Genomic DNA, 17,472 nt, shown 5'->3' on the forward strand with positions numbered 1-17,472 from the left:
TGGTCGGGCTGGGACATGAAGGAGACTGGCAGCTGATGCCGCTTTGTCAGGCAACTTGTTTACTCTAAGGATGCTTTGATCATTGCATGTTAGGGGGGTTTGTACTGCTGAGGAGAAGGAAGATTTATTCAAGTCAGCCGTCTTATTACAAAACCATGTGAGGTGGTGATGACAACAACTTCTGCTAGAAAGAACTTCCAGGGCAGAGGTTGGTAGAGGGTTGTTAGAGTTGTGAGTTAGGTTTTGGGGAAGGCACACAAGTCCAGCAGGCCTCAACCAACAGGCCAGTTCTTCAGGATCATTACCAGCCAGTAGATATTGCAGAATTGCTCCAGGGCATCACTGCTTCTTGTGTTACCAAAGAATCTGCTAAGCACATTCTTTGCAAGCCTGTTTTCCCTCCACAGACAAGATCTGGTTGCAGTACAGAGACTGGTCCTAGTTCAAGACCATGGCCAGCTGCTTGAACAGATCTAGCCACTATGTGGGATTATCTCATCACATTCACGGCCGCCAAAACTGCCTTAAAAGTTTTATAAGCAATTGCGATGCTGGAAGTTGCCAAGAACTGTTAGTGCTGATTCCCCTGGTACTGCAGGAAGGAAACTCAGCTCTGCAATAGCACAGAGGGAATGTGTGTGGGGGTGTGTGTGCATGTGTATGTGGGCTTTGTAAGTTTGGAACTGATGGACTCCACTGAAGGGAAAAATCGTGCAAGGGTAGGACATCTGTGACGTAACTTTTCCTGCGGCTACAGGTGGACCTGAGCTTCTCTCCTTCTGAAGGCCTGCCTTCTTCTGATGCTCACTTGCTGTTCAGAGCCTCCCCGAACTCCCTCTGCGCTGTCCGTGCTGTGGACAAGAGCGTTCTCCTCATGAAGCCAGAAGCTGAACTGTCACCCAGCTCTGTAAGTGCTTAGTCTGTGGAGCAACTTGGAGCCTGGTCAGAGCAAGTGCAGCCCAGTGCTGGGGTGGAAACTGTGAACCTCTTGTCAATGCTGACACAGGAAAGCTGCCCTGTGCTGTTTCTGGTCTTCCTTCAGTGGGCAAAAAGAGGAGAAGTGGGCAGCAGCTGTTTCTTAGGGGTTTTGTGCAACTGTAAGGGTGGCAATTAGGAAGCTCTTTTAAGGTGGCTGCTTCTCTTGGCCAGAGCCAAACACTGTTGTGAGTTTGACGATGATTTTTCAGTTATCCTCTGCATTCTCGGAGTAGTGTCTGGAAGCGTCAGAGAGTTTATTCCCCTCATGCCAAGCAGGAAACGACAATCCTTGAGTAAGGACAAAGGACTGCAGGTGGGCTGGCCACTGTCATTTTTTTACACATTTGAGCCATAATAACCAGAGTAAGTTGCTCTCCATAACGAAAGAGGCAGTATCTCCAAATTTGGATCTCTTTTTTGATCCCAGATTCCCATTGCTCCCACCACGTGGAGGACCATGGCATTGTTCTTGTACGTGAGGTGACTGTTCTGGTGCTTGCATCCAACTCCCTCAGTTGTGTTTTGCGAGAGTGGATACTGAAAATGTCAAATACCCTGGATCTTTCTGCCTAGGTGTACAGCTTGCTGCCAGTGAAGGAGTTGCATGACTATCACCATGGTCCAGACGTGCTCTTGGAGGAGCCCCTGGAGAATTGCATCCCCTTGAAGAAGATAGTTCTGAATGGGATCACCTATTCTCCAGTAGTGGAGATGAATGAAGAGGACACTTACAGCATCCTAAAGGTATAGCATGGCTAGGGAGTGGAGTGGGAGAAGGACTGAGAATGCTCAAGCCTTCTGTGGCGTGATGCAACATAAGAAGGGGAGGGTTTGTGAATATGAATGATCTGGCACTGATTTTTATCCAGAGGCAAGTTGAGTGAGAGTCATAAGCTTCACCCGTCTTGCCAGCTTTGCTCTTGACTTGGTGGAGAAGGGATCAGTCTCAAAGGTTTCTTCTTACAGGAGAAGCTTTGAGGTTGACTTGAAATGAGGTTCTAACAGGACGTAAACAATCCTGTGCCATTACAGTTACCCCAGATAAAGCCCTTGAGCTGCATCGTAGCCACAGACATTTCCTTCCAGAGACAAAACTCTGTATGTACTTCCTGGCTCATCCTGACCCCTGGGCTGGAATTGGACTGGACCCAGTACCCTAGAGAAAGAGGGGATCTATGCTTTGGCCTGTCTGAGACACCCACAGACCCAGGGTTGAGGGGTTTTCCTCAAGGTCCAACCGACAGACAGTAACAGCTTCTGTTTTTGAGGCAGTAAAATACCAATGTCAGTTCTGCTGTGTAAACCTCAACAGGACTCAGTAACAAATAAACTTGTTGGATTTCTCTCCCATAGGAAATGGGTTTAAAGGTTTTCACAAACACCAAGGTGAGGAAACCTTGGTATTGCAGCACTGAGAATTACGTGACTGCAGGAATCCACCTTGCACCACCTCCAATGATGTCTAGAGGACCTCTGTATGCAATGAGGACAGCCGGTAAAGGAACTGGGTCTTGTTATCAGCTCTGTTCTAAACAGAGATCCTGACTGTATTTTGGGGTGAATACTCAAACAAGAGCTGGGGTTGTGGGTTGAACCCTTGGAAGTAGTGCTGAAGTAGTGGGTTCACAGACGTCAGCTTCTGCATGAGTATGGGACATATCCCTGTTGCTGGGTTGTGAAGGTCTACAGACAAGCTTTGATAATTCCACATTAGAAATCTGCAGAGCCAGGTACTTTTCAAAGACTGTGGCAGAGCAGAGGATATTATTCTGCTGATGATTTCTCTGCTCACTAGGCCTTTGCACTAGACTTCTTTTCCTAGATATCGCTTAAGGGGTTTCCAATATCATCTTCAGTCTGCCCTCATTGACTCACCCGGTTTTATGGATGGTCAAGACCAGATGAATTGATGAGAAAAATTTCAGTGACAAGTTGGTAGACTTTGGAGGCTTTGAATGGTAAGCTGCGAGTGGCAGAAGTCCAGTCTGAAATGGACCCACCCTATTTCTAAGGGCTATCTCAACTCTTACACTGTAGCTGTGTGGGAGAGAGAACTGGTCATGTCATCATCCAGAGTCTGATATTAAGGGAAATACCTGGAAAATCTAGGTTATTCTAGCTGGATAACTGATTGAGAGAGTTCTCCCTTGGCACAAGAACCTGTACTTTTGTACATATCTAGTTTTAAGACAATTTCAACTTCTGACACGGGTTGCTAAGATGCAGGATAGGTGCTTTTTAATTATTTTAAACTGAAATAGGCAGCAGTAAAAGGAGTAAAATACCGTGATAGACAATGCAAGCAAGCCACTGTCTCTCTTGCTAGAAGCTATGTGATACGGCTCTGATAGCATCTTTCATTCCTGACTTGAGACCTTCTCAGACTTTGGAGGTGCTTGTTGCACAGATAGTACAGATACTTGTTAGCTACATGATTTTTATCTAAAATTAGAAATTGATTTAACCAAAGTAAAGATGGGCAAAACTAGAATTTAGTTATGAGCTTTTCTTCTTTATCTCTGTGGGGGAACTACTGGAGAGAGTTCAGCGGAGAGGTACAAAGATGATCAGGGGACTCTTATGAGGAAAGGCTGAGAGACTTGGGTTTGTTCAGCGTGGAGAAGAGAACACTGAGGGGGGATCTTATCAATGCTTATAAATACCTAAGGGGTGGACGTCAAGGGGATGGGGCCCGGTTCTTTTCAGTGGTGGCCAATGACAGGACAAGGGGCGACGGGCACAAGTTGGAACACAGGAAGTTCCACCTGAATATAAGGAAAAACTTCTTTACTGTGAGGGTGACAGAGCAGTGAAACAGGCTGCCCAGAGAGGTTGTGGAGTCTCCTTCCCTGGAGACATTCAAAACCCGCCTGGATGTGTTCCTGTGCCCCCTGCTCTAGGTGTCCCTGCTCAAGCAGGGGGGTTGGATGAGATGATCTCCAGAGGTTGTTTCCAACCTCTCTGTTACAGCTCTTTGTTCCAACATCCTTTTTTAAACCTTGTAAAGTGTTGCCCCACGTACTTAGAGGTTCACTGGAGAAGAGCAAGAAATACTAGAAGGCTAGCTCTTGCTAATAAACCCTGACCCTGAAACCTCACCGCAGTTGGTACCAGTGCTCACCACAGCCACAGCAAACATCAGCTGCCAACAAGGCTTCTGATGATCACATAGGTCACTGCTTTCTCAGGGTGAAGCACAGTGCTGATGTAGATCTTGCTTGTTTGGAATTATCAGTAGTTGATAACTTTTCCATCTCATCACATTCGGTTAATGCAGATAGACTTTATGACACGTTAAGCACTCCTGAAGAGCTGACCGAGACAGTCCGAAAGTATTTCCCAGAAACTTGGATTTGGAGTTTAGTATCTGTAAGGTAAGTACCTTCCTTTTTAATAAAACTGGTTTTATAAGGTGAAGACATGAATCCCTACATGTTTGCCAAGCCTTTTCAATGCCAAAAAGTCCTTCAGTGTTTGTAGAGATCACTTGGCAATCCTCTGAGATGGAATTACCTTCAGCTGTGGTTAGGTTTGTCCAAGGAGTGGTCAAGGGTCTGGAAGAAGACATGAGGTGGCCCTACAGTAACAAACATATCGTGCCCCATCATTCCCACAGGCAGTACTGTTCAGTAGGCCGGAAGGGGCACAAATAGTCACCAAAATGCCATAAAAAATCATCCCTCTGTCCTTGCTCTCTGTGCTTCACCAGCTCTGAGGGAAATGCTGATCTAGGCGTGACCATCCCTGACACCATCACCGAGTGGAAAGCCAATGCGTTCTGTACTTCGGCAGACACGGGCTTTGGCCTGTCCCCAACAGTGTCCCTCAGAGCCTTTCAGCCCTTCTTTGTAGAGCTCACCCTGCCCTACTCTGTGGTGCGTGGTGAGTCCTTCACGCTGAAAGCCACCGTTTTCAACTACCTGACTGCCTGCATCAGGGTAAGTAAGATTCAATTCCTCTCTGTACCTGTGTACCCTCTTGTACACCTCTTACCTTAACCTAGCCTTCTTACCTTATCTCTGAGTAGCCCTGGACCCTTCACCCCTGAAATGCTTATGTTATTCCTCCTACGTCCTCCAAATGCAGAACCGACAACTCCAGCTCCCTGTTCCTTTGCTACTGAAGAAATGGCTATTGCTATGGCTTCCTAGCTCCCTGTCTCTCATGATCACCCTTCCTTGATTGCATTTCTCTCTACAACTGGCAGGTCAGTGTGACTCTGGCTCAGTCTGCTCATTTCCTGGCTGCTCCAGTGGGAAAGGAAGAAAAATCTCATTGTCTCTGTGAGAACGAGAGGAAAACTGTGGCTTGGCTGGTGACTTCCAAATCTCTAGGTAAAGGTCTCAAAGTGCAAACTGCAGGGATGGTTTCCCTGTGCTGTTCTCCCCATCCAGTGTTGGGTGTTAGAGCAACACAGTTTCCTGGGAAGCACTGCAGCTGCGTGTCTGTCTCATCTGGGGTTATTTGGGAGGCAAAGGCCGGTAGATTCCTAGTGTCCAAGGCTCTGTGTGGCACCAGAGGCCATCAAGCCTTGCAGCCCTTGGACAGCACCTTCTGAAGCCAGAGACATTGCTGGCCAGCAGGGATACTCTGTCAGCTTTACCTCTCCCAGAGATTAGACAACTGCCCTATGGGATCTTCATACTTTGTTTTCACTGTTGTTACATGCTGTGGTAGCAGCTGTGGTGTGCATGTGGCATAGCAGTGTGCTCAACAGCAATGGGGCTGGTGAGTCCCAGTGCTGTGGTGTCCTAGGCTCTGGAAAAGAGTCAATAAAATAGAGTCACCTTTCAATGGCAATGCAGCTCATCTGCTCCAGGATGGATTCTGATACAGACAGCTGTGCTCCCGTGGGAAAAGCAGGGCCCAGGTGTGCTGGGGAATCCCCAGCCATGGGCCTGGAGGCTGAAACTCCTGGAAGTGGCAGTGACTGCCTGGCAGGGCTGGCTGACCCCTGTTTCCTCCAGGGCAGGTGGAGCTCTCGGTGAGCACTGAGGCCCTGCAGAACCAGCAGCCCTGTGGGAATGTCATTGTGGAGACCCCTGAGAAAGGGCGGAAGGACACGGTCATCAGACAGCTGCTGGTGGAGGTATGTGGGCTGTGGGAAAGGGAGGACTGAGCTTTCCCACAGGCTAGAGCATCACTGTGATGCAACTGGACAGGATGATAGATAATCTCATGTAGGCGCGCCTTCCCATGAAAGGTTCATCTCTATACTTACATCATCATCTCTATACTTACAGCATCTTTATACATCCCTACACCGCATAAAGACTGCAGCTTAATAATGCTGTGCAATGTGTCTCCCAGTACTCTAAACCTTCCCTATCCCCTACTGTAGCAGGGCTCCTACTCCAGTCCATCCTTCCCTCCTACCTGTCACCTCCTTTTTCAACACACCCTCTTTACAGCCTCTCTCTTCCTTTTGAGACACCTCCAGTAAGTTTGCCAGTCATCACCTGCTGCCTCTCTGCTAGTTGAGTGGCCAAGCAAACTGCCTCTTAAGCCAAGTGTTATGCAGTTCTGGATTGCTACGATAGTCTGGCACCAGGACGAAAGTGGGGGATTCACAAGCACCTATGGAAATTTGATGCCTGTAAAGTCCCCTCAAACTCCAGATATTATAGAAGTCCCTGAAAACCTCTTCAGATTTTACAGCTTATCCACTTCCTGTGGCAAGAAAAGTCACTGATGTAATGTGGTACAGAAGGAAGTATTATGTGGCAGTATTGGATATCCTTTGTAGGAAAATGCTAGTTGATTTTACGGGGTGTGGTAATCTGGCAGGTAGATTCTACGTTCTTAGCTTTTCTCCGTATCATAAAACCCGCTAATGTTTGCCTACTGTGTCATATGTATCCAGTAGCACCCCCAGATATTACAGTGTACAATGTCTTCCCTTTCTATTATCGATAGACACAATTTTTTTTCCTTAAAGCATCCGCAGCGTTATGATAAATAGCACTGCAGACATCTGTTAAGGACAGCCCTCTAGAGCAACTGTAAGCTGTTTCTAACAAAAGCACTTGCTGTAATGCTGCAGTCCTCTTGTTACAAGGATGTTAAGTATCTCTCGATGTGTACAATAGTTGCAGGTCATCCATGCGACAGTCCTGCAGCGTGCCCCTTTTCTTTTCCCATCCTTCTGCCACATTCAACACTAAACACTTTGGATCATGTTTATTTTACTTGCTTAAATTATTATTCCAGAGCTGTGTATTTCAGGGAGTGTTTGTGACTGCCTCTCCTTCTCCAGTTCAATCACGTTTCTTTTCACGTATCCCTCTGTCCTTGCTGAGGATTCCTCTTTCTGTGTGTACTTCCTGTCTCACTAACTTCTCTCCTCTCTTGTTTTCCTTCATCGCACCCAAGCCTGAAGGAGTTGAGAAGGAAACAGCCCAGAACTCTGTGCTCTGTGTTAAAGGTAAAGCCCTCTCTCCCCACCCTCTCCATTTGTTCCTGTGTGGTTTGATGGCTGGGACGTGCCTGGAGGAGGAAGAGAGTGCTGCCTCTACCATATTCCAGCTAGGCCAATGTTTTTAGGTAATCAAAACATGCCCCATCAGCTGGGAGCCTGAGACGTAAGACAGAAGAAAGACCTAGAGAATGGACCATCCTGGCCAAGCATCAGGGTATGAGCTAGGAGAGATTTAGCATGCCTTTGCATTCCTGTTCTTTTGTGTGCTGACACTGGAGTTACAAGCACTGTCTCCTGTTTTCTAGCGTATCCAGGAAAAAGCTGTAGGGACGTGATGTACAGTGCCTAACGGTGGCTGGGGGTGCTCTTATGCAGAGGTTGCCTTAGAGCCAGGGAAAAACAAAGTGACTGAAGTCAGGTCATTTCTAATAGGAAGTGTTCCTGTTGTTTCCCTGAGGCCCTCTCCCCTTCCATTAGCCATTCCTTGGGACTGCACTGAAGCTGTTTGGGTGTTGTTTCTCCCTCAGGAGTGCCTGTGAAAGAGAAGTTTTCCCTGTTGCTGCCCTCAAATGTGGTACAAGACTCAGGCAGAGCATATTTCTCAGTGCTGGGTGAGTGTGCAGCCTGGGAGAGGAACCATGTGCTGCTTCTGCCCCTCTGTGTTGGCCTCCTACCTCACAGCTTTTCTCCTGGTTTCCAGCACACCCCATTCCTGTCTTTCACCCCTTCTGTCTCAAACACTTTCCCTTCCAGTTGTGCTCATCCTTTTCCCCTTCCTGCGTGTCCTTTTGGCCAGGGTTCTCTGGCAGTGCCCTAACCTTTCCCTCATTTCCCTCTTTTCCTTTTTTCTGCTGTTCTGTGTTTCATTCCAGGATCTTTATCAACCCATCTCCTGCTTCTCTCATTCAGTAGCTCCCTCTGATTCTGATAGCCATCCCTGAGCGTTTTTAATATCCCTCTGGTGTCTCCTGCTCCCCAGGTGACATCATGGGCACTGCCATGCAGAACCTGCACCAGCTCCTCCAGATGCCATTTGGCTGTGGGGAGCAGAACATGGTCCTGTTTGCACCCAACATCTACGTCCTGGAGTATCTGAACAAGACAGGGCAGCTGAGTGAGGAGGTCAAATCCAAGGCCATTGGATACTTAGTGAGCGGTGAGCTGGGACAGGGCTTTTGATTCTGGTTTGGCTTTTTTCCAGATCCTGCCTGGGGTGGTGCTGTCAAATGTTTGCCAGAAATGGAAAGAGAGCTTCTCTCATGCAGAGGCGGTCTCTGCTGTATGCCTGAGAAGGCCCTTTGATGCTTTTTCCTTTATTGCTTTATTTCCTTTGTTGCTTAAGCATGAGGGTTCCTGATCATAGCACCCCTTTTCTCCGCTCCCTAACGGTCTTGCAGTGCAGTGCAGAGTTGTCAGGTGACCTGCTACAGTGACATGTCCATTGTCCTTAATATGTCCTGCATTCCCTCTGAAGAAAGGCAGGTGTCGCTTCTCCCCATGCAGTACAAGCAGTGCATGGAGGTGGTGGGAATGTACCAGTACTTGTTATTGGCTATGATAGGACTGACCTACTCCTCTCTCCTTTGCCTTTGCTGATACAGCTGTTTTTCTGTTCCCCCATCCCTCAGCAGACTTTCTGTGGCATCTGAATCTTGCTTTAACTCTCCACTGCAGGTTATCAGAGGCAGCTGAACTACAAGCACCCAGATGGCTCTTACAGTACCTTTGGACCACGCTATGGCCAACAGGGGAACACCTGGTGAGATTTCAATGTCACCTATGCCCCCCCTATACACCTCTCTTTCTCACCTACACATTTATTATAAACGCTGTGTGAGAGCAAATAGGAAGTGCTGTTGTAGACCAGCAGGCTTTCCAGAGCTGTTGTGGTCCCTGTGCTGCCTCCTACTTAAGTAGGCTGCATCAGCCAGTGACGTGGCTGAAGCACATCCTCCCACCCACGGCTCTGAGGAGCACAAGAGGCAAGAAGGAAATGGAGATAAATGGGGGAAGAAGGATTTCACATCCTGACCGAGGAAGGGTGAGGAGTTGCAGTGGCAGCTTTAGAGTAGCATCTGCTAAGAAAGCTTCTGGGAAAGGTGTTTCCATGGAAGTGGAAAGGATGATAATGCAAGAGCAGTGACGTATGGTTTTGTTCAAGAGTGTCTGAGTGTTACTAAGCAAAGACAGCCTGGAGGAGTGTGGGTGTTGCCAGTGGGTCATACTGCAAAGTTTTGAGTTGCTCCTGCATATCATTGCCATGCATTTGCAACTTTAGCTAAGGGTAAGAATGGATGATTTCATCCCCTTCAGTTTGCTTTTAGTTTCTGAAACAGTACTTGGCTCTTGACAGCACGTTGGCTTCTCACCACATTCCTGCTTCTCCTCCATAACTGATTGTAACAACTCTAGCAAAATCTCTTCTAACATGTTCTTTACTTTAAACCTCTGAAGAGTTCTGGGAAGCCCATGAGGCATGGATGAGCCAACAGAGGTTTAATTATTCTCCCCTGTCATTTTGAGTGTTACTGTTATGCAGATGTTGAGCTAACAGGCATGCAATTCCCTACTTTTTCCAAAGAAATATTTTTTTAGATACAGATCGACAGTCACTGTCCTTCAAACTGCAGCACCAACACAAAGGGATCACAGGGTTTTATGAGCCAAGAGAAGGACAAGGAATCAAGTTGGGAAGCAGCGTTTTGGCAGGTTTTTTGAGGTGAAGATATAACATACATGTGGTCTGACTAATCGGCCCACAGTTCCCCAGACCTTCTTGCCTTTCTTCAGACAAAGGATATGCACATGGGCCCTGTCACCTGAGACTGACAACAGGCCTGCTCAGGCCCTTTCACTGCTCTTTCTCCCTTTCAGGCTCACAGCCTTTGTCCTCAAGTCCTTTGCCCAGGCCAGGCCTTACATCTTCATAGATGAGAAGCACATCCAGGATGCTTTGATCTGGCTGTCCTACAAACAGAAGGAGAACGGCTGTTTCCGCAGTTCTGGGACACTCCTGAACAATGCCATGAAGGTAATGTGTCTGCCTGGTTGTTTTTTTGTGAGGCTAGAACTTGACCATAAGTCAGATGGGTGCAGTTGAGCTTCCTGAACGTACAGGCAGATGGGAAATTCCCGTGTCAATGGCAAGAACTAGGGAGCCAGAGGCCATTCTGTATGATCGACACAGTTGGAAGGAGAATGAAGGCTAACCTGTGTTTTATAAGTGGTATTGGTACCTCCACATCCGCTGCATGGGGAGGAGGCAAGCTAAGGGTCAACAATGCTGAATAAAGTATTCCCACTATAGTGGAAGAAAAGACTGAAGATAAGAAGCTCAGTGGGGTCAATATCTACCTCTGTCTTTCCCTGCAGGGTGGAGTGGACAACGAGGTCTCTCTGACAGCCTACATCACTATTGCATTGCTGGAGATTCCTCTGCCTGTGACTGTATGTGGCTGCACCCTGACTTGAGTCAGTTATGTTGTGTCAGTATATGATGATGACAAAGCACTGCTCAGAATTTGCTCCAGGTTGGAAAAAGGACTTGGTTGTAGAGCCCTGTGATATAAGAATTATGCGCTGTCAGTTTTGGCATTTCTGGAACACATTGTACCCTACTTGATCCTAGACCTCATTCCAGGAGATCCCTCCTCAAAGTTGAGTGGCATGATGTGCCGTTAGTAAGGCAAAAACCTCAATTCTCCCCAGACTTCTAATCACTGGTTATCCCTCCACAGCACTCAGTGGTGCGTAACGCTCTGTTCTGCCTGGAAACAGCAGCGGATGAGAAAGAAAACCACGTGTACACCAAGGCACTCCTGGCATACACCTTCGCCTTGGCAGGGAAGGGAGAGAAGCGGAAGGCATTGCTTGGTTCACTTGAAAAGGAAGCCGTGAAAAAGGGTGAGTGCTTCTGGTGGGACAGCTCTTTCTTCCAGCCCATTGGCCTTACATTTTCTGTTGATAAAGTGACATTTATTGGTGGAGCAATGACAGCGGGAAATGGCTTCTGTGAGTGAGGGAAGGTGGTGCGAGAGGAAAAACTTATGCAAAGGGGTTGTGTTTTTGAGAACTCTTTCTCAGTGCCCACTCCTACTTCTCTGCTCCGAGGGAGTCCATCAGGAAGCACCAGACACCATCCCCCATTGGTGCTGAACTAAAGGGTAGCTCTGCTGGCATCTCTCCTCAGACTGCTCCTCTTGCCACACCAGGCACTGCTTAGCAAGGACTCAGCAGTGTTTGTGGCCACTCCTTCCAGTGCACGTGCTCAACATAGCACAAAGCTGACCTCGCACAGCACAAGGGAGAGTACCTCAGCGAGGAGCTTCATGAGCGGAGAGAGAAAATGAACATACAGGTAATTTTGGAGGCCATAGCATAAGCTCTGAGTCTTCCAGGAAATCACGTAACGACTCGGAAGCATTCTGGCAAAGTCAGACTGGACAGAGGGTTTGCCCAAGCATTGGGTAGCAGGGTTGTGAAAGACGTATCCCCAGCACCTTTTGCCTTTTCCACCTGCATGCGACTATCAAGCCCTGCTCACAGTCCTTGGGTCATTTTGCCTCACAGAGCTTGTCACTGCCCAGTCCTGGCATCTGTACTCAAGAAGGGAAGCAGTGCCAGCCTTGTGCGCAAGCCCATAAACGCCTTCATGAATCTGGAGTGTAGGACAAAGCGGTATCCAGGCCTGAGGACTGAGCCTCAGCAGTCTTATACTAGTTGCAGCAAGCAAAGAGCTGTCTAACCCTTCCCGTTTCACCCTACGTGACAGAGGCATCCTGGAGGCTCTGTCCTCCCAACTGGACCGGCAGCAGATCAAGAACTGCCTTTCAACAACAACTAATAATGGCTTGTTGTCTTGTCTCCGTGCTCCCTGCCTCCTGTGAAGAAGATGGGTCTGTTCATTGGCAACGGCCGGGAAAAGAGCCAGAGGTTGATCTCCCGTACTACCGTTACCGAGCTCCTTCTGCTGAAGTGGAGATGACGGCCTACGTGCTCCTTGCTTACCTCACCACGCAGCCGGCACCTTCCCAGGAGGAGCTGTCATTTGCATCTCTTATTGCAAAGTGGATCAGCAGTCAGCAGAATCCCAATGGAGGCTTCTCCTCCACCCAGGTGAGCTGCTTCTGTCCTGCGGCCTCCCACACCAACGTCAGAAGGTGGGAAGTGTCCGACACGCAGGTGGGAGCACAGGGAGGCTCACCAGGACAGGGACTGCCGTGCAGTGTCTACCATGGTTGCCAGGGTCCCAAGAGGCTAGTATGTCAGGTCGTGCCTCTGGGAATGACGGATATTGTGGTTAAGGACCTGGCTTTCTTGACACAGTGGGGCAGAACGGTAGGGACACAAGGGACGTGTGTCTGTGCCATTGGAGTGGGCTCCCACGCCAATTTCTCTGTGCATATGAAGTTGCTGCCTCACCCTGTGGTGAGCAAGTGAAGGCTGCACAGAGCTCCACACCAGGGAGCTCAGGGAACATGCAACTGCTGTGCAGAGGACACAGGAAGGGAATGGAAACATGCAAAAGCTGCTCTCTTTCTCCCTCTCCTTTGTACTTGTACCCAGAGAAAGTGAAGAATGGAGGGAAGCATGCCTGCCCGACAGCAAAGGGCAGGCCGTGGCAGAACAGGCTGTGGAGAGGCTGACTGTATTCCCCTGGGTGCTGGGACCCATCTCTTTCAGGACACAGTGGTGGCTCTCCAAGCCCTGTCCCTGTACGGAGCTGTCACTTATGCCAAGAGCGGAGCAGCTTCCAAAGTGACCCTGCGATCTGGAGGGGACTTCCAGCAAGACTTCCAAGTGGATCCCACAAACCGGCTGCTGCTCCAGCACGTGCCCCTGCCCCAGGTGCCAGGGGAGTACAGCACAGAGGTGTCTGGCGAAGGCTGCGTCTACCTGCAGGTGAGGGTGATGGGGGCAGGCGCCATCCTATGAGGAGAGCCCCTTGCCAAACAGGAACCAGGGAGGGAAGGGACAGAAGGGACAGGGGAGAGGGGAGGAGTGGGAAGGAGAACTCTGGGAGAAGGGAGAGGAGACGAGTAGAGGTGTGTAGAGGAGAGAGAGAGGCAGGGAGGGAGGGAAGGAGGGAAGGAGGAAAGGATCCTCACGTACACATACTCGCTCAGAACTGATTGTCCTCCCCTAGACAAGCCTGAGGTACAACGTGCAGCCCACACAGGAGGATGCACCCTTCATGCTCCATGTGTACACGATCCCAGAGACGTGTGAGGACTCCAAGGCTCACAAGGTCTTTGACATAGGCATAAATGTCAGGTGAGTCTGCACTTGGGTCTGAGTCTTCCCAAGAAGCCACGGGAGCTGGAGGAGGTCTGGTGGTCCCGGGTGAGCCAGTCTGGAAGCCCTGGAGGGGTGGTGCATCCCTGGAAAAGTGGGCAGGAAGCAGCTGGGCTGGGAGAAGCGGCTGTGGAGGAAGGGCGTGTCCTGCAGTGGTGGAGCTGTGTGGGCAGTCCAGGGCTGGGCTAGTGAGAGGCTGCATAGGTGACTAGGAGGCCCTGGCATAGCTGGAGAAGAAGGTGCTGGACTGTCAGGATGTGGTGGGGTGCCAAGCATTATGGAAAAGCTGGAAGTGTCCCCAGCTGCGACTTGAGGTGCACTGAACCTTTGTTGCTCGGTTCCTTAGTTATACTGGGGAGCGCAATGGCTCCAACATGGTGATTGTTGACGTGAAGATGCTGTCAGGATTCATCCCCGTGAAGTCCTCCGTGAGGAAGGTAGGAGCCTGTTTGTCAAACAAGCAAGACCCAGCTTCTTCTCTTCAAGATACCTTCCAAGTGTCTGTAGCAAAGTGGAGGGCTTCAGGGTTGGAATCAGCTTGATCTTGCCATTGTCTTCCGCACTTTTGCCGTGTACAGTGTTTTCTTCTCTTTCCTGGCTCCAGGCCAGCACAAGGGGAGACAATGTGAGGAATCTAGGAAAAACAGACAACGCCATTTTTCCTTTAGAATGGTGATGGGCACCTTGATTATCTCTGTGTCCTGATAGCTCCCTAAAAGCTTTGTCTGCGCGTAGGACATTCAAAAGCAGTGCCGCTTCCTTTTTCCCTGTGCCGACCTGACACCACCGAATAGCATCATAACTGTTGAGGTCTCGGGTCACTCTCTGAGATGCTGAGCAGGTGCATGGTCTGGAAAATAGAGGCAGCCATAAGGTACTGCAGAACTAGCAAGCCAGAAGGAATGTATTTTCATTGAATCATTCCATCACTGTGCTTGAGCCAGCGCTTAGTCTCTGCTGCAGCGAGGCCGTACTTCATCAGCCAGGCTGGCGAAGGGAAGGCTTGCAGACCATGATACCTAGTGGCACACTGAGGTGGCAGTTCTGTGCTGCAGACTCAGTTCCCTGAGTACCCCCGTGTTTCATCCGCAATACATCCCATCCGTGGGGCTGTGTAAGGGCACAAGGAGGCCACCCTCAATGCAGTAACATCTTGGTCTTCTTTCTTACAGCTGGAAGGCCGCTCTGTTATTGAGCGCACAGAGTTGAGTACCAACCATGTCCTGGTGTACCTGGAAAAGGCGAGTATCCGTCTGGGGAGACGACAAGTCAGAAACACAGGCATTGGGACATTTGGCCAGACAGGGCAAAAGATGTGGGACTCAAAACTACCGTGGATCTGACAAGAACAGGACTGAAACCCATACTGCCTTTTGCTGACCTTTCAGACTTACAAGTGGCCCTTTCCTCCCAGCCCTCAGCAGCCTTTCCCTCCGCCGCGTGCACAGATCGGGCCCTGACCTCCCCACCAGCCAGAGCCTCCCCCAGTGTGAGGAAAAGCCCCAGGGCTTCCCCTGGCCCCTCAGCCAGGCCTGCAGCCCCTGCGCCCCCAGGGCCCAGGCACGGGTGCCAGGGGAGAGCGAGGGAGCTGGGGGGCAGCGTGGAGGCGCAGGGGAGCCTGGGGCAGTGCCGAGCCGCCCCTGAGCCTCCACTGCTTCCCTTCCCCAGTTGAGCAGCGAGACCCTCAGCTTCTCCTTCACGGTGGAGCGGGACATCCCTGTGCAGGGCCTGAAGCCAGCTCAGGTGAAGGTCTATGACTACTACGAGACAGGTGAGTGCGAGGCTGGGGGTGCCCGTGGGAGCGCGAGGGTGGGCAGCGGGACACGTGGAGGGGCACGGGAGCTGTGAGGACCTGCGGCTTCCCCTGGCCTCGGCCCTTTCCTGTCCCTGCGCTGCCTGGGCAGCCTCCTCCCTCCTGCTCCTGTGTGGGCAGGCCCCAGAGAACAATGGACGGGGGGCAGGTCTGGGCGTTGGTGACAGTGTGGGGATCCCTGCATGGCTGCCCCTCACACCAGCAGCTGCCCCTGATCTTGGTGCCTGCATGGCCCGTCCTGCCTCTCCGGGGAGAGGAGCCATCCCGCAGGGCACTGTTCAGGTCCAGCCCTGGAGCGCAGCCGTGCCCGCGCTTCCATGCAGACCTGACGGTGCCCTGGGCCTCTGCTGTCCCAGCCGCCGTGCCAGGCTGGCAGCGACAGAGTCATCCCCCCGCCCCAGTGTGCTGGCAGAAGGGGCCTGAGCAGCCCTTGGGCACACCGCAGTGGAGACCTGCTGGGGCTGCCTGTGCGGGGTGGCTCTGCCGTGCTGCTGCGGCCTCCAGACAGGGCCGTGACTGGGGCTGCCTCCCACCCACCTGGGCCGTGACTAGGGGGAAGCTGGGGATGGTGGCAGTGGCCTGCTGTGTGGCCTGCGAGAAGTGTCTCTCTGGCACCCGTCCCTCTGCCGGGAGTACTGAGGGGCTCTGACAGCCTGCTCTCTCCCTTCCCTTCTGTTTTCCAGATGAGTTTGCCACACAGGAGTACAGCGCTCCCTGCGCCACAGGTAGGGTACCGAGAGCCCCTTCCTTCTTCTCAGTTCTCTACACCTTCTTCATTGTATTTTTGGTCTTTCAGACAGCACTTGTTGCTTTCTGCTCAGTGGTTAATTTGGATTAGGTTGGCCCAACTCATAGGCACAGCATTTGCATGAAAAACCTGGAGTGTTGGAGGCTCAGTTTTGTTGACTCATTCAAAATCCACCACACTGAATTGTCAGAGTTGTTCCCATAATCATGTTCTCCTGGCTTAAATGCAGGTTGTGTCCCAATGGAACTGCCCCTTGGCCATTTTCTTTGAGTTCAAGTTTCCTATATCATTCTTGTTGTCTCAGATTTGAGGTATCTTCTGGTCCCTCCTGAGAGCTCCAGCTAGTTAGCTGTGGGATCGTGCCAAGGGGACTTGGCTCTTTCAGACCACCCAGCAAACTTCTCCCCAAAAGCACTCTGTCTGGAGCAATAGAGCAAATTAAGGCCACCAAAAGATATCCCATAAAGCACCATGGCATGGTCTGACCTACCGTGATTTTATGCCATGCTCCAGAACCGCCTGCCCAAGCCTGGCATACTTTTTCACTAAAGCCGTAACATGGTGCTGTGCTTAGCCTCTCGCTTCCTACTCTAAGCATGGAGCCATACCTGCAGTAGGAAGTCCTCCTTACAGAGGAATCCCTCCCAACCCTTATTATTGAAGAGGTGAGTGTTTGGCTTTTATAGGAACTTGGGCTTGCCTCCCTTGCACGGTGACAGAAAACTGCCTTGGTAGTAGATCCCCACCTGCACACACAGCCACATCACTCATCGGGGGGGGTCATAGTTCTCCAATATGGCACCCTAGCCTGCTTAGCAACTGTATGTGGCAAAGCCCACAGTGGTGCTGGTACATTGCAGCATGCCTTTAAGCAATGCCATTTTCCTTGGATCCCAAGAGGTGGCAAGTTTGCCTTTGGTAACTACTATCTGGAGCAACAGCTGCTTCCTGCTCAGCTACCCTGCTGCCCAAGCAGGAGAGGGGTCTCTCAGGAGGCAGGCGTTCCTCATGACTCTAGGCACCCAGTCTTGGTTTGGAGCCTGAGCTAGCAGGGCAGAGGGTCTATCATCTTTGGGGGGTTCTCTGCAGTGCAAGACCACATGTGTTTGGCTTAGGAGCACAGGTAATGCATGAGCTTCCGTGGAAGGCCCTGACCAGTGATACTTCTCCTGCCCTATATGGAGTCTGCCAATGTGAAGACTGGCAGGTGTGGCTGCCCAT

General features: G+C 50.6%; 1 protein-coding gene across 1 annotated transcript in view; it reads left to right on the forward strand.

Moving 5' to 3' along the window:
* LOC142065034 (alpha-2-macroglobulin-like) overlaps positions 1–15,048 on the forward strand; it is a 29,295-nt gene extending 14,247 nt beyond the window's left edge. The window contains exons 15-33 of the mRNA XM_075110758.1: positions 758–907; positions 1,552–1,722; positions 2,332–2,473; positions 4,256–4,352; positions 4,688–4,916; positions 5,186–5,312; positions 5,946–6,067; positions 7,351–7,402; positions 7,924–8,007; positions 8,376–8,552; positions 9,071–9,155; positions 10,271–10,427; positions 10,769–10,843; positions 11,134–11,299; positions 12,288–12,511; positions 13,079–13,297; positions 13,542–13,669; positions 14,037–14,127; positions 14,863–15,048. Of these exons, the coding sequence (XP_074966859.1) occupies positions 758–907; positions 1,552–1,722; positions 2,332–2,473; positions 4,256–4,352; positions 4,688–4,916; positions 5,186–5,312; positions 5,946–6,067; positions 7,351–7,402; positions 7,924–8,007; positions 8,376–8,552; positions 9,071–9,155; positions 10,271–10,427; positions 10,769–10,843; positions 11,134–11,299; positions 12,288–12,511; positions 13,079–13,297; positions 13,542–13,669; positions 14,037–14,127; positions 14,863–15,033 (2,667 nt within the window). The 3' untranslated portion in view covers positions 15,034–15,048. The remainder of the gene's footprint in view (positions 1–757; positions 908–1,551; positions 1,723–2,331; positions 2,474–4,255; positions 4,353–4,687; positions 4,917–5,185; positions 5,313–5,945; positions 6,068–7,350; positions 7,403–7,923; positions 8,008–8,375; positions 8,553–9,070; positions 9,156–10,270; positions 10,428–10,768; positions 10,844–11,133; positions 11,300–12,287; positions 12,512–13,078; positions 13,298–13,541; positions 13,670–14,036; positions 14,128–14,862) is intronic.
* The last annotated feature ends 2,424 nt before the right edge of the window (positions 15,049–17,472 follow it).

This window comes from Phalacrocorax aristotelis, chromosome 1, assembly GCF_949628215.1.
Source record: "Phalacrocorax aristotelis chromosome 1, bGulAri2.1, whole genome shotgun sequence".
NCBI classification, from domain to species: domain Eukaryota; kingdom Metazoa; phylum Chordata; class Aves; order Suliformes; family Phalacrocoracidae; genus Phalacrocorax; species Phalacrocorax aristotelis.